Source organism: Trachypithecus francoisi, unplaced genomic scaffold (assembly GCF_009764315.1).
Source record: "Trachypithecus francoisi isolate TF-2019V2 unplaced genomic scaffold, Tfra_2.0 Lachesis_group0, whole genome shotgun sequence".
NCBI classification, from domain to species: Eukaryota; Metazoa; Chordata; class Mammalia; order Primates; family Cercopithecidae; genus Trachypithecus; species Trachypithecus francoisi.
This window is the reverse complement of record NW_022681453.1, coordinates 143,885,985-143,908,648: the sequence shown is the minus strand read 5'-3', so window position 1 is coordinate 143,908,648 and position 22,664 is coordinate 143,885,985. Positions and strand designations below refer to the sequence as shown.

Here is a 22,664-nt window from a genome sequence, read left to right as displayed (position 1 = left end):
AGTCCATTTACATTGAAGGTTAATATTGTTATGTGTGAACTTGATCCTGTCATTATGATATTAACTGGTTATTTTGCTCATTAGTTGATGCAGTTTCTTCCTAGCCTCGATGGTCTTTACATTTTGGCATGTTTTTGCAATGGCTGGTACCGGTTGTTCCTTTCCATGTTTAGGGCTTCCTTCAGGGTCTCTTGTAAGGCAGGCCTGGTGGTGACAAAATCTCTAAGCATTTGCTTATCTGTAAAGGATTTTATTTCTCCTTCACTGATGAAACTTAGTTTGGCTGGATATGAAATTCTGGGTTGAAAATTCTTTTCTTTAAGAACGTTGAATATTGGCCCCCACTCTCTTCTGGCTTGTAGAGTTTCTGCCGAGAGATCTGCTGTTAGTCTGATGGGCTTCCCTTTGTGGGTAACCCGACCTTTCTCTCTGGCTGCCCTTAAGATTTTTTCCTTCATTTCAACTTTGGTGAATCTGGCAATTATGTGTCTTGGAGTTGCTCTTCTGGAGGAGTATCTTTGTGGTGTTCTCTGTATTTCCTGAATTTGAATGTTGGCCTGCCCTACTAGGTTGGGGAAGTTCTCCTGGATGATATCCTGAAGAGTGTTTTCCAACTTGGTTCCATTTTCCCCCTCACTTTCAGGCACCCCAATCAGACGTAGATTTGGTCTTTTTACATAATCCCATACTTCTTGCAGGCTTTGTTCATTTCTTTTTCTTCTTTTTTCTTTTGGTTTCTCTTCTCGCTTCATTTCATTCATTTGATCCTCAATCGCTGATACTCTTTCTTCCAGTTGATCGAGTCGGTTACTGAAGCTTGTGCATTTGTCACGTATTTCTCGTGTCATGGTTTTCATCTCTGTCATTTCGTTTATGATCTTCTCTGCATTAATTAGTCTAGCTGTCAATTCTTCCACTTTTTTTCAAGATTTTTAGTTTCTTTGCGCTGGGTACGTAATTCCTCCTTTAGCTCTGAGAAGTTTGATGGACTGAAGCCTTCTTCTCTCATCTCGTCAAAGTCATTCTCTGACCAGCTTTGATCCGTTGCTGGCGATGGGCTGCGCTCCTTTGCAGGGGGAGATGCGCTCTTATTTTTTGAATTTCCAGCTTTTCTGCCCTGCTTTTTCCCCATCTTTGTGGTTTTATCTGTCTCTGGTCTTTGATGATGGTGACGTACTGATGGGGTTTTGGTATAGGTGTCCTTCCTGTTTGATAGTTTTCCGTCTGACAGTCAGAAGGACTGTCTGTTGGTCTGTTGGAGATTGCTTGAGGTCCACTCCAGACCCTGTTTGCCTGGGTATCAGCAGCAGAGGTTGCCAAAGATAGAATATTGCTGAGCAGCGAGTGTACCTGTCTGATTCTTCCTTTGGAAGTTTCCTCTCAGGGATGACTCCACCCTGTGAGGTGTGGGGTGTCAGACTGCCCCTAGTGGGGGATGTCTCCCAGCTAGGCTACTCAGGGGTCAGGGACCCACCTGAGCAGGCAGTCTGTCCGTTCTCGGTTCTCAACCTCCGCCTTGGGAGATCCACGGCTCTCCCCAAAGCTGTCAGACAGAGTCGTTCGCGTCTGCACCGCCCCCGCTGCTTTCCCTATTGGACCTCAGCTGTGGGCTGTCCCCAGAGGTGGAGTCTACAGAGACAGGCAGGTTTCCTTGAGCTGCTGTGAGCTCCACCGAGTTCGAGCTTCCCAGTGGCTTTGTTTACCTACTTAAGCCTCAGCAATGGCGGGCGCCCCTCCCCCAGCCTCGCTGCTGCCTTGCGGATAGATCGCCGCAGACGGCTGTGTTAGCAGTGAGGGAGGCTCCGTGGGCGTGGGACCCTCCCGGCCAGGTGTGGGATATATTCTCCTGGTGTGCCTGTTTCCTTAAAGCGCAGTATTGGGGTGGGAGTTACGCGATTTTCCAGGTGTTATGTGTCTCAGTTCCCCTGGCTAGGAAAACGGATTTCCTTCCCCCTTGCGCTTCCAGGTGAGGCGATGCCTCGCCCTGCTTCAGCTCACGCTGGTCAGGCTGCAGCAGCTGACCAGCACCGATTGTCCGGCACTCCCTAGAGAGATGACCCCAGTACCTCAGTTGAAAATGCAGAAATCACCGGTCTTCTGTGTTACTCGCGCTGGGAGTTGGAGACTGGAGCTGTTCCTATTCGGCCATCTTGCTCCGCCCCCTTTGTCTAGTCTTTTAACAGTTTTATTGAGATATAATTAACGTAACTTAAAATCAACTCATTTAAGTGCACAATTCAATAATTTTATTTGCAGAATTATGCAACCATCACCACAATCGTTAATAATTTTCTGCGTTCTTTTTCTATTTTCTGAAGCTGTGCTAAGAATAGAACAATATTATGAGCCACATTTTATTATAATTTTAAATTTCCTAGTAGCTAAATTTAAAAGGTTAAAAAAAGAAAACAGATGAGATTAATTTTAATACTATATTTAACCCAATAAATCTAAAATATATAACAACATTCAATTAATACAAATATATGATATTTTTACATTCTTTTTGTACAGTGTCTTTGTAATCTGATGTCTACTTTATACTTACAGCACATCCCAATTCAGACTATCTATGTTTCAAGTGCTCAGTAGTCACATGTACTTGGTGGCTACCAAAATTGGACAGCACAGGTCTATAGTCTTAACAATTTTTTGTGTGCTTACGCTATAAGTTGCTGAGATTGTGAATGTATGTATTTCACTCTTGTTTCTAGATGAGGTGTTGTTTTTATTGTTGTCATGACTCTCCTAATGATGCTTTTTTCCTTAAATTCTATTTTGCTTGATATTCTAGGCTTCTTTTGCTTAATATTTTCATGGTAGATCTTTATCCCTTTATTTTATTTTTTATGTTAATTTGGTTATTTTATGCAGGGTCTTGCTCTGTCACCCAGGCTGGAGTGCAGTGGCACAATCATAGCTCACTATAACCTCAAGTGATCCTCCCACCTCCGCCTCCCAAGTAGCTGGAACTAGGGGCGCACATCACCATGCCCAGCTAATTGTTTTTATTTTTTTTGTAGAAATGGGGCCTCTCTGTGTTGCCTAGGCTAGTCTCAAACTCCTGGGCTCAAGCAGTCCTTCAGCCTTGGACTCCCAAAGCACTGGAATTACAGGTGTGAGCCACTGCACCTGGTCCTATCCCTTTATTTTTTACTTTTATTTTTGTCCTAATGTATCATTCAGTTTTAATCTTGTGTCTTGTAAATAGCATATGATTGGAATTTTTTTCTTATACAGTGTGATACACTCCTTTTAAATACTGGTGAATTTAATCCATTTAACATATATTGTGGTCACACATGTATTTGGATTAATTTCTGTTGTTTACTTTTTATTCTGTTTTTTCTTCTGTGTAAATTTGCATTAATAACTTTTACTTTCTTTTTCCTATTGATATGAAAATTTGCGTTATATTGCTCTTCTTTTAGTGGTTACCATTAAACTTTAAAAAAATTTATGGAGGTATGATTTGATATAATAAATTACACATATTTAAATTGTACACTTTGGTAAGTTTTGACGTAGGTTTATATGCATATTATATCACATATGCATATGTATATCACATATATATCACACATATCATACACATATGTAACAGATATGTATGTATACACCTGCGAAACCACCACCACCACAATCAAGATAATGAAATATTAACCACCCTAAAAAGTTTGGCAATGCCTTCCTTCTGCACCTTCCAACTTTTCCTTCATCCTCCCCTCGCCACCCTTCTCCATGCCCAGGCAACTACAAATCTGATTTTAGTCACTATAGATTGCTTTGCATTTTCTACAGCTTTGTATAAATGGAATCATAAAGTCTGTACTCTTTTGTATCTGTCTTCTTTCTGTCACCATAATTATTTTGAGATTTATATATGTTATTGAGTACATGGATTATTCATTCCTTTTTATTGCTGAGGTGTATTCCATTGTGTGAATATACCATGATTTGTTTACTCATTTACCTATTGATCAACATTTGGGTTGTTTCTAGTTTTTGGCTATTACAAATAAAGCTGACATGGACATTTGTTGTATGGAAATATGCTTTCATTTCTATTCGGTAAGTATATCTAGGAGTGGAACAGTTGGGTCACAGGATGTGTGTGTTTAGATTCATAAGAAATTGCCAAGCTCTTTTCCAAAGTGGTTGTACCATTTTACAATCCCACCAGAAGTGTATGAGAGTGCCAGTTCCTCCACTTCCATGCCAACACTTGGTATAGTCAGTCTTTTACATTTTAGTCACTCGAATAGGTGTATTGTATTACAGTATTTGTGATTTGAATTTTTGTTTTCCTATTGACTACTGACGTTGCACATCTCTTCAAGAGCTTATTTGCTGTTTGTATGTCTTGTATGGTGAAGTATCTTCAAATATTTTGTCCATTTTTTCTGTTGGGTAACTTGTTTTCTTATTATTGAACTTTGAGAGTTTTTTATATATATTCTGGATACAAATCCCTTGTGTATACAATTTGCAAATATTTTATTTCAGTCTGTGGCTCATCTTTATTTTTAATTTTTAAATTTTATTTATGTATTCATTTATTTATTTATGTTTTGGAGATAGGCTCTCACTCTGTTGCCCAGGCTGGAGTACAGTAGCACAAACATAAATCACTGCAGACTTGACATCCTGAACTTAAATGATTCTCACACTTCAGCCCCCAAAGTAGCTGGAACTGCAGGCACACGGCACTGCACCAGGCTAATTTTTTTCTTTTTAGAGATGGGGTCTCACTATGTTCCCCAGGCTGGTCTTGATCTCCTGGCCTCAAACAATCCTCCCGCTTCAGTTGTCTTTTATTTTTTTAACAGTGCCTTTTGAGCAGAGAAGTTCTTAAATTTGACATTCAAATTTTTCCTTTGCAGAAGGTGTTTTTGGTATTTGGTTTTTGGCCCTGTGTAATTCCTTTTTATTTTTGCAAGCATAGCAATTTATAGTTTAAAATATTTTGTATATTTTATCCAGCATTTCTGAATATTTGTAGTAAAGGTGTTCTGCATTATTTCTGCCCATTATTCTGCAGTAACTAGTAAGTGTATGTTTGAAATTTTTATTAGTTTGTAATATATAGGAATATCAACCTTCCCATTCTTTTTTATTTTTATTGTATTTATTTATTTATTTATTTAGAGATGGAGTCTCGCTCTGTCACTCAGGCCAGACTTCAGTGGCACTATCTCGGCTCACTGCAAGCTCCGCCTCCCGGGTTCATGCCATTCTCCTGCCTCAGCCTCCCGAGTAGCTGGGACTACAGGTGCCCACTGCCGCGCCTGGATAATTTTTTATATTTTTAGTAGAGATGGGGTTTCACCTTGTTAGCCAGGATTGTCTCGATCTCCTGACCTCATGATCCGCCTGCCTTGGCCTCCCAAAATGCTGGGATTACAGGCGTGAGCCACCGCACCCGGCCCCCATTCTTTTTTTTTTTTTTTTAACCCATTGGAGTCTTTATAAAATCTATAGTTTACCATTTGTATTTTTGCAGGCAAACAGTTGTATGTTTTTTATAATGTCTCTGTCAGTAAATCAAAGGTAATCAAGATCAATTAATAAAAAATTCAAGGGTTAATTTATGGGTCAACTAATCACTAATATGATTTAATGCTTTAATTAATAATACTATTGCAGTTCGAATTTAAATGAATTGAATTGATTTGCAGTAGATATCCAGAAACTTAAAAGATATTTGTTATTTTAATGGTCACTTTCTATTTGCACATTAAATATCTGACTCCTTTTTTTACTCTTTTATTTTGAGATCACAAAATTTGTCCAGGATAGACATAGAGCTAGAAGAAACAGACTTCGTAAAGATCAACTTAAGAAACTTCCTGTACATAAATTCAAGAAAGGTAAGTATTTGTTTTCTAAATAATTATCTTTAGTTTATTTAAGACTGCAGGATGACTATACTCTTTAAAAAAATTTTTTTTAAAAATTATTATACTTTAAGTTCTAGGGTACACGTGTGCAACGTGCAGGTTTGTTACATAGGTATACATGTGCCATGTTGGTTTGCTGCACCCATCAACTCGTCATTTACATTAGGTATTTCTCCTAAAGCTATCCCTCCCCCAGCCCCCCACCCCCCAACAGGCCCTGGTATGTGATGTTCCCCTCCCTATGTCCATGTGTTCTCATTGTTCACCTTCCACTTAAGAGTGAGAACATGCAGTGTTTGGTTTTCTGTCCTTGTGATATTTTGCTGAGAATGATGGTTTCCAGCTTCATCCATGTCCCTGCAAAGGACATGACCTCATCTTTTTTTTTTTTTATGGCTGTATAGTATTCCATGGTGTATATGTGCCACATTTTCTTTGTCCAGTCTATTATTGATGAACATTGGGGTTGGTTCCAAGTCTTTGCTATTGTGAATAGTGCCACAATACACATTCGTGTGCATGTGTCTTTATAGTAGCATGATTTATATGCCTTTGGGTATATACTCACAAATGGAATTGCTGGATCAAATGGTATTTCTAGTTCTAGATCCTTGAGGAATTGCCACACTGTGTTCCACAATGGTTAAACTAATTTGCACACCCACCAACAGTGTAAAAGCATTCCTATTTCTCCACATCCTCTTCAGCATCTGTTGTTTCCTGAGAAAACAACAGATTTCTATTTCTCCACATCCTCTCCAGCATCTGTTTTTTCCTGTTTTTTTTTTTTTTTTTTTTTTTTTTTTTTTTTTTTTTTTGAGACAGAGTCTCACTCTGTCACCCAGGCTGGAGTGCAGTGGCGCAGTCTTGGCTCACTGCAACCTCCACCCCCCAGGTTCAAGCGATTCTCCTGCTTCAGCCTCCTAAGTAGCTGGGATTATAGGTCCCTGCCACCACACCTGGCTAATGTTTGTATTTTTAGTAGAGACGGGGTTTCACCATCTTGGCCAGGCTCGTCTTGGACTCCTGACCTCGTGATTCACTCACCTCAGCCTACCAAAGTGCTGGGATTGCAGGTGTAAGCCACTGTGCCCGGCCTGTTTTCTGACTTTTTAAGACTATACTCTTGTACTACTTTCTGTGTCCCTACCATAAACTCTGCCTAACGCTAAGTAGACTTTCAGTTAAGAATGAATGTGAGAGATGATCTTTTGCTGTGATGACCTAGTGAAGGCAGGAGAGGGATGCACAGTCTGCAGAGAATTTAAAAACAATAATTAAACTAACCAAAATGCTTATAAATATTATCACCATGTGCCATTAGTTCTAAACAATGTCAGTGGATAAAATATTTTTCTGCACCAGGTGGATTACTCCCACTTACCTTCCTCCTATTCTAGTTCTAAACAATGTCAGTGGATAAAATATTTTTCTGCACCAGGTGGACTACTCCCACTTACCTTCCTCCTATTCTGTCTCCCATGGTATAACACTGTATAGTGTTGTATTAATTAAACACATAGGTAGCTGTTATATATCATCACTTATATATATCATCTTAATTTTCATACTTTTATGAACTATATACTATTATTATTTTCCCTTTATAGATGAGGAAAAATAGGGTCAGGGACATTAGGAATTTTAATATCACATAGCCAGTATTGACAGAACTACAGGAGAGGTGTGACTATAATACCATAGCCAATGTAAGTTTCCCCTATAGTATAGTTTCTCTGTGGTTTAGTGATCTTTTAGTGCAGATATCTACTTGATAAATCCTTTTGGCTAGCACTTCCCAGACTTCATTTTCATATACGAGCAAAAGTATTCTGTTTTTTAATTCAGCAGTGAAAAAGTGTAGGGAGTGGAGGGAGAAAATAGAGAAAAAGACAATAAAACATAGTTCTGCCACATTTTCATTTTTCAAATAATAAAATGTTTTATAAACCTGCCATTTACCATTAACATTTAAAAAACAGAACACTTAACAACAAAAAAGGAGGAAAAAGAACATCATGTTAAAATAATGAATAGACATTTCTAAAAATGCACTGCATTTTACATTTACATTATCATTATACAGTGATTTACATTATCATTATACAGTGTGGATTAGTTAACAGTTTTTTTGTTTTGTTTTGTTTTTAAGAGATGGGGTCTCATCTCACTGTGTTGTACAGGCTGAGCTTGAACTCCTGGGCTCAAGTGATCATCCCACCTCAGCTTCTCACGTAGCTAAGACTATAGGCATGTGCCCCTGGGCCCAGCTTGGATTAGTTAAGATTTCTACATAGACCAGAACTAGTTTGAAGATTAGGAATTACTTTTTTAGGCTTCATTTTGTGTGTTAAAAATATGTTTAAAAAGGCTGGGCGCGGTGACTCACACCTGTAATCCCAGCACTTAGGGAGTCCGAGGCAGACGGATCACGAGGTCAGGAGATTGAGACCATCCTGGCCAACATGATGAAACCCCGTCTCTACTAAGATACAAAAAAATTAGCCATAGTACCAGCTACTCGGGAGGCTGAAGCAGGGGAATCACTTGAACCTGGGAGGCAGAGGTTGCAGTGAGCCAAGATCACTCCACTGCAGTCCAGCCTGGTGACAGAGCAAGACTCCATCTCAAAAAAAAAAAAAAAGTTTAAAAAATGGTGATATTGTCCTGGGTTTAAAGGGAATGCATGTCATTGGCTTTTCCTCTGAGTAAGATGGGTAGCTATAGTAGGATTTTGAACAGAGGAGAGAGAGAATGTCTCAGTTAACTGTTAAAAGGATCCTTCTGCTGGCATATTAAGAATAGGTTATTAGAGGGCAAAGGGTAGACAGAGAGAACAGACAGGAAAGTTATTGTAGTAATTCAGGTGTGATATAAATGTGGCTTGGGCTGATTATCAGTGGAGGAGAAGAAATCTTCAAATACTGGCTATATCTGGAGATGGAATATACTGAATTTACTGATGGACTAGATATTGGGAGAGGAGACAAGGATGACTCCAGATTTTTTGGTCTGAACAACAAAATGGATGGTCTGTCTATTTAAGGAAAGTCCTTAAATAGAAATAAGGATGGTTAATGTATGAAAGAGCAGGTTTTAGCAGGGAAATTGGAAGGTTGGTATTGAACATAATGGAATTTCAGAGGTCTATTAGATGTTAGAAATGAGTCTGGAGTTTAAGACAGAGGTCTGAACTGGAAATACTGCCACGAAAATATATTTATATCATTAGACTGCATGAGATTACGAAGAGAGTGAGTACAGATAGAAGAATACCAAAGACACTGTGGGGCATACCATCATTAAGTAGAAGAGGAATCAGAAGTGGCAGCAGTGGAAACTGAGAAGGTGTGACCAATTACACAGGAAGAAAATCAGGAGAGCATGATTTACCAGAAACCCAGTGATGCAAATCTATCAGGGAGCAAGGAATGCTAACCTGTGTCAGTGCTCCTGAACATATGTAAGATGAGAGCTCAGTATTAACCATTAGAGACTATTGATGAGCTTGATGAGCAGTTGACAGAGTGGTCAGGCCAAAAATATGATTGTAGTAGATTTAAGAGAGAATGGAAAGAGAAGAATTGGAGATAATTTTTTAAAGAAGTTTAACTAAAAAAAAGGAGCAAAGAAATGGGGTCATAGCTGGTGGGGGAAGTTGAGTCAAGAAATAACAGCATGTTTGTTTGCTAAAGGAAATTGATGATGTAGGTGACAGATGGGAGAGTTCCTGTAATGTTCTTGAGAAGGCAAGAGGAAATTGGATCTCTTGCACAAAAAGGCGGACTGGCCTTAGGTAGTATCATAGAGACTTGAGCTAAGGGAAAGTAGAATATGTGGGTGAAAAATCACAATAGGTGGGTATTTGTAGTGGTGTGTCTGTGGAAATGTTCTTTGCTTTCATTCCTCTCAGTTACTTAGGAAATCACCAACTGAGGGTGAGGACAGAGGAGGAGGTATTGGAGCTTTTAAGAACAGAGGTATAAAATACTATTATTCCAGGAGAGTAGGAGGAGGAATGGACTAGGGAAATACAATATGGTTGCTTGGCAGCCTGAACCCATTATGAACCCATCAGCATAACTGTTTTTCTCTATGGAGTGGTGTTTTATCATCACTTTTTTCAAAATGTGAAGTATAACATTTATACAGAAGAGTATGTAGGATACATATTTCTAGAACTATCCAGTTGAAGAGATAGAACATTACTACCACCCTAGGAGCTATTATGTTCCCTTCTAGATAAATAATCCTTTCTTGTCCTCTGGAGGTAATGACTATCCTGGCTTATGATAATTTCACTGCCTTTCTCAAGTTGTACCACATATGAATGCATACCTAAACAGTTGGCTTAATTTTGCCTATTTTTGAATTATATTTTTCTTACCTCTTATTAATTTTTTAATGAAATTTATACACTTTATTGCACGTAGGTATAGTTCATTTACTTTCATTCTGTCTTTTAAAGATTTTACTTATCCACTTTACTGTGAATTGACGTTCATTTTTTTTCAGTTTAGGGCTATTATAAACCATACTTTTGAGAATATACTTGTACATATATCCTGCTGCATATGTCCATGAATTTCTTTAGTATGTATACCTAGAAGTAGATTAATTTGATCATAGTATATACCTATTTTCAATTTTATTGGATAATGCAAAATCATTTCCAAAGGGATTGATGGTACCAGTTTCTACTCTCACCAACAGTGTATAGGAGTTCCTGTTGTTCCATGTATTTATCCAATACTTTCTACTGAAGGACTTTTAAATCTTAGCCATTCTGGTGGGTTTATAACTCATTGCTGTTTTACTTTTTATTTCCCTTCTAGTGATGAGGTTAAATATCTGTTCACATTATTTGCCAGTTGGATTTTCACTTTCACGAAGTACCTTTCATGATATATGCCCATGTGTCTGTTCCATATGTGGGAGGAATTCTTTATATGTTCCTACAAGCCCCTCTGGAAGTGTAGTGAATGGCAATTTAGTTCTTCAGTAATTTTGTGTGTTTTAACTGTCTTTTTCTAGTTTATGGACCAAAATTCTTGATTTTCATGGTAGTGTTCTTCTATTTTTGTTTTGTTTGTTTTGATTTGATTTGTTTTTTTGAGACAGAGTCTCCCTCTGTCCCCCAGGCTGGAGTGGAGTGGCCTGATCTTGGCTCACTGCAAGCTCTGCCTCCCAGGTTCACACTATTCTCTTGCGTCGCCCTCCTGAGTAGCTGGGACTACATGCACCCGCCACCATGCCTGGCTCATTTTTTGTATTTTTAGTAGAGACAGGGTTTCGCCATGTTAGCCAGGATGATCTCGATCTCCTGACATCATGATCCGCCCACCTTGGCCTCCCGAAGTGCTGGGATTACAGGCATGAGCTACTGTGCCCAGCCTCTTCCATGTTTTTAGAGAACGTTTTCTTTTTTTTTTTTTTTTTTGAGACGGAGTCTTGCTCTGCCACCCAGGCTGGAGTGCAGTGGCCGGATCTCAGCTCACTGCAAGCTCCGCCTCCCGGGTTCACGCCATTCTCCTGTCTCAGCCTCCCAAGTAGCTGAGACTACAGGCGCCCGCCTCGTCGCGCGGCTAGTTTTTTGTATTTTTTAGTAGAGACGGGGTTTCACCGTATTAGCCAGGATGGTCTCGATCTCCTGACCTCGTGATCCACCCGTCTCGGCCTCCCAAAGTGCTGGGATTACAGGCTTGAGCCACCGCGCCCGGCCTAGAGAACGTTTTCTATCCCAAGATCATACAGATGTTATTTTATATTACCTTCTGAAAGCTTTATATTTTTGTCTTTTGTGTTTAATCCACATGAATTGATTGTGTAAAATTGGAGTCCAATTTGAGTTTTTTTCCAGTTTGATATTTTATATAAGGGTATCCAATTGTTCCAGAGCTAATTATTGAAAATACACTGTTCTACAGTGTCACTTCTGATGTAAATTAAGGTCCAGATGTGTGTGGGTTTGTTTCTGGATTTCTCTTGGTTTTATTGTTTAACCGAGTATCAGTATCACACTGTTTCAGTTACAGTAGGTTTATGGTAAGACCTAATAGAGCTAATCTTCCCACTTTGGTTTTTTTCAATAGTGTTTACCTATGTTTAACACTTTGCCTTTCCACTTAAAGGTAAAAATCGACTTGCCATGGCCACCCCACCTCCAAGTATATGCACACAAAAAAAAATTGTCTTTTTTATTGTAGCAGAATACACACAGCATAAAATTTACCATTTTAATCATTTTGAAGTACCTTCACGTTGTTATGCAACCATCACCACCATCCATCTCCAGACCTCTTTATCTTCCCAAACTGAAACTCTGTACCTGTTAAACAGTAACTCCCCATTTCCACTTCCCCTTAGCCACTGGCATCTACCATTCTACTTACTGTCTCTGAATTCGACTACGTAAGTGGAATTACCTGATATTTGTCCTGTTTCTGACTTATTTCACTTACCATAATGTTTTCAAGGATTATCCATGTTGTAGCATATATCAGAATGTCTTTACTTTTTCTGGCTAAATAATAGTCTGTTGTGTATTTTTACCACATTTTGTTTATTTATTCTTATTAGTGAATACGAGTTGGTTACACCTTTTGGCTATTGTAAATAATGCTGCAATGAACGTTGATAAAAAAAGTATCTGTTTGAGTCCATGGATTCAATTATTTTGGGTATATACCAAGGAGTGATATTGTGTAACTTTATGAGGAACCTGGATACTGTCTTCCAGTTACTGTACCATTTTACATTCTCAGCAGCAATGCTCAAGGGTTCATATTTCGCCACATCCTTGTCAACACTTGCTGTATTCTGTTCTTTTGTTTTAATATAGCTATCCTAATGGGAATGAAGTGGTACCTTAATGTGGTTTTATTTGCATTTCCCTACTGACTAATGATGTTGAGCATCTTTTGTGCTTATTGTCCACTTGTATATTTCCTTGGGCAAATTATCTGTTCAAGTACTTTGCTCATTTTCAATTGGGTGGTTTATCATTTTGTTCTTGAGTTATAGGAGTTCTTTGTATATTCTAGATAACATGATTTGCAAATATTTTTTCCCATTCTGTCAGTTGTCACTTTCTTGATAATGTCCTTTTATGTACAGAAGTTTCAAATTTTGATGTAGTCCAGTTTACCTTTTTTCTTTTTTTGTGTGCTTATGATATGAAGCATCAGCAAAAACTTGGTTTATTTTTTTTGGTTTTTTTGTTTTTTTTTTTGCTTATGAAGGATATTAAAGAATACCTCAATAAATAGAAAAGCATCCCACATTCATGGATTGGAAGACTTAATATTGTTAAGATATCAAGACTACCCAAAGTATTCTACAAATTCAGCACAATTCCTATCAAAATTCCAAAAACTTTTTTGCAGAAATAAAAAGTTTAAATTTTGATTAAGTCCAGTTTATCTTATGATGTCATATCTAAGAATACATTGCTAAATCCAAGATCATAAAGATTTACCCCTATGTTTTCGTCAGAGTTTTATGGTTTTAGCTTATATTTAGGTCTTTTATCAATTTAGAGTTCATTTTTATATATAGTAAATATGAGGTAGGGCTCCCGGCTTATTTTTTTGTATGTGGAAATCCAGTTATCCCAGCACCATTTGTTGAAGAGACTTTTCTCATTGAGTATCTTGGCACTCTCATCAAAAATAAATTGGCCATAGATGTATGATTTTATTTATGGACTCTCAGGTACATTCCTTTGGTCTATATGATTATCTTTATGCCAGTCCCACACTATTTTGATTACTCTAGTTTTGTAGTAAGTTTTGAAACTAAGAATTGTGAGTCCACTACATTTGTTCTTTTTCAGTATTTTAGTTATTCAGGGTCCTTTGCAATTCCATAATAACTTGAGAATAATTTGAGGATAGAACTTTCTATTTTTGCAAAAAAGTTATTAGAATTTTGATAGGGATTGTGCTAAATTTGTAGATTGCTTTGGGTAGTCTTGACATCTTAACAATATTAAGTCTTCCGATCCATGAATATGGGATGCTTTTCCATTTATTGATGTCTTCTTTAATTTCCTTCAGGAGTGTCATGTAATTTTCAGTCTATAAGTCTTTAATCTCCTTAGATTTATTTCTAGGTATTTTATTATTTTAGATACTATTATAAATAGAATTCCTTTCTAAATTTCTTTTATGGATTGTTCATTGCCGGTATGGAGAAATGCAACTGATTTTTATGCATTGATCTTACAACCTACAAGTTTGATGAATTTGTATATAGCGCTGGTAGCTTTCTTGTGGGTTCTTGGGGATTTCCTATATAGCAGATTGTATTAGCCTGTTCTCACACTACTATAGGAAATACCCAGGACTGGGTAATTTATAAATGACAGGTTTAATTTACTCACAGTTCCACATTGCTGGAGAAGCCTTAGGAAACTTATAATCATGGTGGAAGGCAAAGGAGAAGCAGACATCTTCTTCATAGGGCATCAGGATGGAATGAGGGCAAGCAGGGGAAATACCAGATGCTTATAAAACCATCAGATCTCGTGACACTCACTATCATGAAAACAGCATGGGGGAAACTGCCCCCACGATCCAATTACCTCCACCTAGTCCTGCCCCTGACATGTGGGGATTATGTGTATTATAATTCAAGATGAGATTTTGGGTGGAGACACAGCCAAACCATATCACAGATCATGTCATCTGTGAATAGGTGTAGTTTTACTTCTTTCTTTCCAACATGGATTTATTTCATTTTCTTGTGTAACTGCTTCTAGAACTTACAGTACAATATTGAATAACAGTGGTGAAAGTGGCCATTCTACTTTCTTTCTGATTTTAAGGCAAAAACTTGGAGTCCTTCACCAGTGAGTATTTTAGCTGTCAGTCGTTGTTGTTGTTTTTAATAAATGCCCTTTATCAAGTTGATGAAGTCCCCTACTATATAGGTTCATTTTTTTGGCATGTTGAAATCTACTTGTTCCAGCATTATTTGTTGAAAAGACTGTCCTTTCTCCCTTGAATCACCTTTGCTCCACTGTTAGAGGGCAGTTGACTATATTTGTGTGAGTCTTTTTCTGGAATCTCTATTCTGTCCCATTTATCTGTTTATTCTTTCACCAGTACCACACCACCTTGATTACTGTACTTTTGTTTTGTTTTGTTCTGAGATGGAGTCTTGCTGTGTTGCCCAGGCTGGCGTGCAGAGGTGCAATCTCAGCTCATTGCAACCTCTGCCTCCCAGGTTCATGCAGTTCTCCTGCCTCAGCCTCCCGTGTAGCTGGGAGTACAGGTATGTGCCACCATGCCTGGCTAATTTTTTTTGTATTTTTAGTAGAGACGGGGTTTCACCATGTTGCTAGGCTGGTCTCGAACTCCTGACCTCAAGTGATCCGCCTAGCTCTGCCTCCCAAAGTGCTGGGATTACAGGCGTGAGCCACCGTGCCGGCTGATTACTTTACAGTAAGTCTTAACATTGGGTAGTGTCAGTTCATTGACTTTGTTTCTTCAGTATGGTGTTGGCTGTTTTTGGTCTTTTGCCTTTCCATATGTACTTGTGAACTAGTTTGTTATCCAAAAAAATAAATTGCTGAGATTTTGATTGGGATTGCATTGAATTTATAAATCGAGTTGGGAATCCTGCTTGGTCATGGTGTATAATTTTTTATATACTGATATTCAGTTTTCTAATTTTGTTTAGGATTTATCATCTATATTCATGATAGTTACTAGTCAGTAGTTTTCCTTTCTTGTGATGTCTTTGCCTAGTTGTGAGATTTGGATAATAACTGGCTTCACAGAATGAGTTATGAAGTATACCCTCTGCTGTTTTCTGGAAGAAATTGTAAAGAATTCGGGTAATTTCTGATTGGCTTTAATGCGACCCCCAGAGCAAATGCCAGAGAAAAGGCAAGTAGGCAAGGCAAAAAAAACCTTTATTTACAAACCAAATGTGAGGGAGGGGCGAGGTTCACCAGCCTCCGGCGTGGAGGCCGACGAAGTCGCTCCGCCGTTCTCGGGCGAGGTTCCCAGGTCCGCACAGGAACAGGGGCCAAGGAAGCTCTCTCCGGCGCTCTCGGGCGAGGTTCCTGGGTCCCACGCAGGAGGAGGGGCCGAGGAAGTTTGCTCCGGCATTCTCGGACGAGGTTCCCGGGTCCCGTGTAGACGAGGAGGGGCCGAGGAAGTTCGCTCCGCGCACCCGCCGGGAGCGGCTTTTATGTCCTCGGCCCGGGAGTGGGAGGGCAGTGGGCGGGACATAGGTGGGTCGGGGGCGGGGTGGTAGGCGTGGCTAGGCGGGTTCCGGTTCCTCTCCGTCGGAGGTCGGGTTTCGCCTGCGCAGTGGACCGGTGTCTTTCCCCGGCGCAGGAAAGTTGATGGTGAAAAACCCGGAACTGCGCCATCTTGCCTCCGTTTGTCCAAACAGTCCAACCTTTTATTGATAATAGTGATAAGGGGCGCCGTGGTCTGTCTGGCTACTTCCTGCTGTTAAGGGACGTCGTTGAGGTTGGGGTCTACGGTTGGTATTTGGACGCACGGATGAAGAAGCATCTGGTTGAAGGTGATGCGCGTGATCTCTTGAACTTTGGCTCGGAGAAATTTGATTAAAACAGGAGCGAGACATAAGACAAAAAGAGGATTAGTATGGGAATTAGGAACGGGAGCATCTGCTGTATTATGGGCAGCAGCCATACCGGTGGTCTGGGGGTGAAGGGGGTATTGTAGGTTTTTAGTTCTGCTCTAATCCTGTTTAGGGTTTGGATGTTAGTGTCTACTAGGCCTGACTCATTTACGTAATAGCAGCATTCTTCTCCTAAGAAGAGACATGTTCCTCCTTTTTCGGCAGTAAGTAAATCTAATGCTCGCCTATTTTGTGCTGCTACCTGGGCCACTAAGGTAATTTGACGCTGCAGAGAGGCCAGGCTTTCATCTGAAGCCTCTATGGCCTCTCGGATTTGAGCTGCTAGAGATTGGGTAGACTGTACCGAGTGGGCAAGTGCCCCAGTTCCAAGCCCTGATGCCACTAAGGAGGCGGCCAGGGAGACTCCGATGACTAGGGGAAGGAAGACAGCCCGTTTTTGGAGATCATTAGGAGGAGGGTTAAATTGTATGACGAGTTCAGCTACTTCTGCTTTGCTATATAAGGTTAAACTAGGTACTAGGGACACTGGGACACAAAGGGATTGACCAATGGATGTGTGATTAAGGACCTTGAAGAGGGTTTTGTTGCACCAGAAATAACCTCCGATGGGAGTCATGTGGGTCTTAGCGGGTGGCTGGGTATAGTTACACCAGGAGGTGTTTGGGGTAGAGTAGCAGAAAGGAAGGATAGGACTTTCTGGGCTTTGTTATAGTGGGACTTGGAGTAAGAACGGTTTTTGGGAGGTGCCTATGGAGTTAGTTGTAGCCCTGAAAGCAGTAGGTAAAGGGACTGCCACTAAGAGGGCTCTTTCAAGGGCCGCACAGAGGAAACAGTGGGAGAGATTTGTTAGGTTGGCTGCCCATGTTAGGTTTAACCCTTGACGGACTAGTTGTAACCATGAGAAAGGGGTCCTTATTGGAGGAGTGTAATTGATCTTGTAAGGGCTGTTCTTGTGCTTGTATGGCTAAGGTTAAATTCTGTAGGGCTTGTATGTTTTGAGGAAGGGATTTTTGCTGGACAAGTGTTCTTTTTATCAGGAGAATAGCCATGGGATATGAACTAAGGATTGTGTAGCCTGTGTAGAGTCCACCTTTGACTCCGTCTGCCCATTGGGGGTCCCATGGGTCTTTGATATTTAATTGGTATTGAAGGGGGGTTCGTTGATTCGCAGTGGTGAAGACAGCAGTGGGTTTCTTCTGTCTCAAAGTTGCATAATGGATCTTACAATAAATATAAGGGCATCCTAGGTTCTTTTGTTTCCAGTAAGTCTTACAATTGTAATGTGTCTGATCGTGCAGGAAGCAGAGAGCCTTAGCTCCGGCCGCACTGCAACACGATAGGGTGAAATTTATAGTAAGATGGGGTTGGCAGCCTGAAGGGGAGCAGTCAGCAGTGCCTTGTAGCTGTGAGTGCTGTTTATTTTTGTGTGACCAAGTTTCAACTATAGAGAATCTCCATATGAAAGTTGGGTTAGTAATAGAGATTGAAATGCAAGAAAAAGATAGTAATATAAGTATGAAATAGTACTTCATCCTCAGTGTAATCACAGGGTACACCTTGTCACTGAAGATGTTCTATAAAGGAAAGCGGGAGAACCACTGTGATGGGCTATTATCTGGAGGCAAGTAGGGATTCGGGGTAAGATATTGGAATTCTGTTATGTTTATATAGAGTATGGTGAGAAATCGGGATAAGCGCAAGGGGTCAGGGAACGTGTGGTGGTTGAGAGAGTTTGGTGAATTTGAGACGGGTAGGGGTAAGTCTAGTAGATGTCCACCAATTGTCTTCTGTGGGGGCCTTTTTTAATTGTGATATATGGACCCAGTGCGTGTGTCCTAGAAGTTTGGCTGCTGTGTATGTGGATAGGAGGACAGTATAGGGGCCTTTCCACCTAGGCTGAAGATCTTTGGCTTGGATATCTTTTAAGTATACTTGGTCTCCTGGGCTGAGAGATGTGGGCTATAGGTGTCTGTTGGAGAGGGGTATGCTTGTTCTGCATGTTGTCTCAGGAGTTGTCTCAAGAGGGTGAGGTATGGGGAGATAAGTTGCCAGCGGGGAAGAAAGGGTGGGTAACTGCTGGAGGGTGAGCGGCCGGCCGTAAACTAATTCAAACGGACTGAGGCCTGTTGGACTCCGTGGGGCTGCTCGCAGCCGGTTAGGGCCAGGGGAAGGAGAGTTACCCACGATTGTCGAGTCTCGAGGGAGAGTTTGGTGAGTTGCTGCTTAATGAGCCCGTTGGCCTTCTCTACTTTACCAGAAGACTGAGGTCTATAAGGGATGTGGAGTTTCCAGGTGATGTGTAGGAGGGCTGCCACCTGTTGGACTACCTTGGAGATGAATGCTGGGCCGTTGTCAGACTGAAGAGTGAGCGGGAGGCCAAACCCAGGAATAATGTGTTCAGTGAGTATGGAGGCAACTATATTGGCGGTTTCTCCTGTAGTAGGATAGGCTTCTATCCATCCTGAAAAAGTATCAACGAGGGTTAAGAGATATTTGAATTTTTTATGCCGTGGCATGTGGGTAAAGTCAATTTGCCAATCTTCGCCTGGTTGGTGCCCTCTGAGTTGATGGCTCGGATGGGGGTTGCGCAATGCGCCTTGAGGGTTTGACTTGAGACATGTGGAACACTGTCGGTTGATTATAATTAGGTGTTTCATGAGTGTGGGGCAGTGAATGAGGGGGCTTAGGAGGTTATATAAAGCTTTGGGTCCTATGTGTAGGGAATTATGTATGTCTTTTAGAATGGTGTGGAGTTGAGTTTCAGGAATAACTAATTTATTATTGAGGTAAATCCATTTGTCTGCGGCTAGTTTGGCTGTTGAATCTTGTAATAGTTTGGTCTTTTCCTCTTGGGTGTAAGTAGGGGTATATTGAGGAGAGAGAAAACAAATAGAGGGAAGCGTGGGAGTGGAGAATCCGGCTGCTGACTTGGCAGTGGTGTCGGCAAAGTTATTGCCAGCTGCCACCGAGTTAGATGGAGTCTGATGACCTTTACAGTGTATGATGGCTGCTCTGGAAGGTGCTGATAAAGCGTCTAGCAGTTTGAGTATCTGTTTTTTGTTGACTATAGGGGCACCACTGGTGGTTAGGAACCCTCTCTCTTTCCAGATGACAGAGTGGGTGTGTGCAATCAAGAAGGCATACTTGGAGTCTGTGTATATGTTTACTGTTTTTCCCCTGGATAGGAGGAGAGCCCTGGTTAGTGCGATAAGTTCTGCCTGCTGTGATGTTGTTCCTTGTGGTAAAGGCTTAGCTTCTAGGACAGCAGAAGATGTAACTACCACGTATCCTGCCTGTTTCCTAGAGAATTTATAAAAGAACTGCCATCTACAAATAGGGTTAACTGTGAGCCTTCCAATGGCTGGTCATGTAAATGTAAGTGACTAGGTGGTTGGGCCTCTAAAAGTTCTGGACAGGAGTGTTCAGTACTAGGTTGCTTGAGAGGGTCAGGAAGTAGGGTTGCTGGATTCAGAGAGGAACAGACTCCTAGGGCAATGGTGGAGTCCTCTATGAATAGGAGGTGAAAGAGTTGGAGTCTGGATGGGGTTAGATGGCTAATACTTCTGTGGGCAATGAGATCTTGAAGGCGGTGAGTAGAGAAGACTGTTAGGTTACCACCCCTAATACGTTTCTTTGCTTCTTGGGTTAGACAGGCTGCTGCTGCTAGGGCCCGAAGACAGGGCTGCCACCCTTGTACGGTGGGGTCTAATTGTTTAGATAGATATGCCATGCGGCGGTAGGTGGCGCCTATAGATTGGGCTAAAAGACCCACTGCAACTTTTTGTCTTTCATCTGTGAAAAGCTGGAAGGGGCGTTGGAAGTCTGGGAGTGAGAGAGTAGGATGTGAGAGAAGGCAGTTTTTCAGGTGAGTGAAATGTTTATAGATTAACTTTGGGCTAGACAAAGGTCCTTGGGGAGTCTCCTTGACAGCTGCATATAGAGGCTTAGCCAAGATTCTGAATTAGGAATCCAGTGTCTGAAAAATCCTACTAGGCCCAGGAAGGATTGAATTTCCTTAGCGTCTTGAGGAGGAGAAAGATTTTGTATTAGAGTTAAGCAGTCTGTAGTAAGTGAGCGCGTCGTAGGAGTGATCTCAATACCTAAATATATGACACATTGTTGTGCGAGTTGAGCTTTGTGTATGGATATTCGGTAACCTTTGGATCCTAGATGATTAAGGAGGATCCTAGTGTCTAAAAGAGAGTCCTGTCCCATGGGACTACAGAGTAAAAGGTCATCTACATATTGGAGAATTTTACTATTGGTAAGAGGACAGGAGGCTAAGTCTTTTGCTAGGGCCTGCCCAAAGAAATGGGGGCTGTTTTGGAACCCTTGGGGAAGCACTGTCCATGTCAGTTGGGTGGAGGTATGGGTGTCTGGGTCTTCCCATGTAAAAGCAAAAAGAAACTGACAATCTGGGTGCAGGGGAATAGTGAAAACTGCATCTTTTAGATCCAGTACAGTAAAGTGTGTTGTATTAGGTGGAATGAGAGAAAGAAGGGTATAGGGGTTGGGAACTACCGGATGGGTGGGACAAACAGCTTCGTTGATAAGACGAAGATCCTGCACTAACCGAAAAGTTCCATCTGCCTTCTTTACAGGTAGGATTGGGGTGTTACAGGGAGAATGAATGGGGATGAGGATGTGTTGGCTGAGTAACCTAGTAATGATTGGTTTTAGTCCTCGTAAGTGCTGTGGAGAGAGACAGAACTGTGGGCGGGTTGGAAACTGAGATGGTTTCTTAAGTTTTATAAGTATTGGTGGATGATGGTCCTCCACGACAGGAGTGGAGGTGTCCCACACTTGGGGGTCGATAGGAATGGGGAAATCGGGGAAAGGGTTAGTAGGATTGTTGGAGTCATTTGAGTTAGTCAATACTAGAAGCAGATGGCGGGTAGGGTGGGGGGCGCTAGTAGGGATGGAGATACAGGCTTTCAGTTGACTTAAAACATCTCGGCCCAGTAGGGGAGTGGGGCATGAGGGGATAATGAGGAACGAGTGTGCAAAATAGTTGTTGGCCAGGCAGCAATTAAGGGGTGGGGTTTTTCGAGGGCTGGACGGGGAGCCATTGACTCCTACAACAGAAATATTGGAGGGAAGGCTAGGCCCTTCGAAAGACGGCAAAACAGAGTAGGTAGCCCCACTGTCGATTAAAAAATTAATTGTCTTACCCGCTACCAGGAGAGTTACCCGCGGCTCGGCGAGGGTGATGGGGGTCCCCGAGTCCCGGCACCTTCAGTCGTCATTCAGATGTAAGAGCTGGAAGGAGCTCCCAGGGTCCTGAGAAGGGACATCACGTTGAGGCGCCATGCCCGTTCTCAGGGTGGGGCAGTCAGACTTCCAGTGCCCTTCTTCATGACATGCTGGACAAGGAGTCGTTGGCAGACGAGGGTTAGGACACTTTTTAGCCCAGTGTCCAGCTACTCCGCACCTGCAGCACGGCCGCACTGGCTCAGACGGTTGGGGACTCTGGGGACATCTATTAGCCTAATGCCCTGGGTTACCGCATTTATAGCAAGCCCCTTTTATTGTCTTTGAGCCTCCGGGGGTTTTGCTCTCCGGTTTTGGGTTACGGCTAGGCTGCAAAGCAGCAACTAAGGCTTGAGTCTGGAGCTGTACCTTCTGCTTTAGGCGGGCCTGTCGTTGGGCCTCAGCCGTTTCTGCCCTTGAATTATAGACCTTGAAGGCCGACTTGACTAGGTCCTGAATAGGAGTTTGAGGTCCATCCTCTGCCTTTTGGAGTTTTTTCCGAATATCCGAGGCCGATTGTGAAATAAAATATGATGCTAGAATAGTGGCCCCGGCTGGGGAAGCTGGGTCTAACCGAGTGTATTGAATTAAAGCCTCAGTTAGCCTGTTTAAAAATGTGGCCGGGTTCTCATCTGGACCTTGAATAATTTCTTTTAGTTTATTGAAATTTACTACCTTATTTGAGGCCTCCTGCATACCAGCCAGAAGACATTGAGTCATCATATCTCGTCTTCGGCGGCCTGGCTGGCCTACTTGATAGTTCCAGTCTGGGTCTCTAGAGGGGACTGCTTGTTCCCCTAGTGGGAACGCAGGGTCTTTAAGTGTAATTGGTTGGCATGCTGCCTGGCGGCCACTAGGATGCGCTCCCACTTCTCAGGGTTTAGAGTAGAG

At 41.4% G+C, this 22,664-nt stretch overlaps 1 protein-coding gene across 10 annotated transcripts in view; it reads left to right on the top strand.

Annotated features, from left to right (window-relative positions):
* The window catches only part of RNF13 (ring finger protein 13), a 198,603-nt gene that overhangs the window by 145,122 nt on the left and 30,817 nt on the right, over positions 1 to 22,664 (top strand). For 5 of the 10 annotated variants that reach the window (XM_033212331.1, XM_033212338.1, XM_033212334.1 and 2 more), the window contains exons 8-9: positions 4,003 to 4,071; positions 5,777 to 5,870. In XM_033212331.1, the coding sequence (XP_033068222.1) occupies positions 4,003 to 4,071; positions 5,777 to 5,870 (163 nt within the window). The remainder of the gene's footprint in view (positions 1 to 4,002; positions 4,072 to 5,776; positions 5,871 to 22,664) is intronic. The other 5 variants (XM_033212341.1, XM_033212340.1, XM_033212336.1 and 2 more) reach the window with 1 other exon arrangement.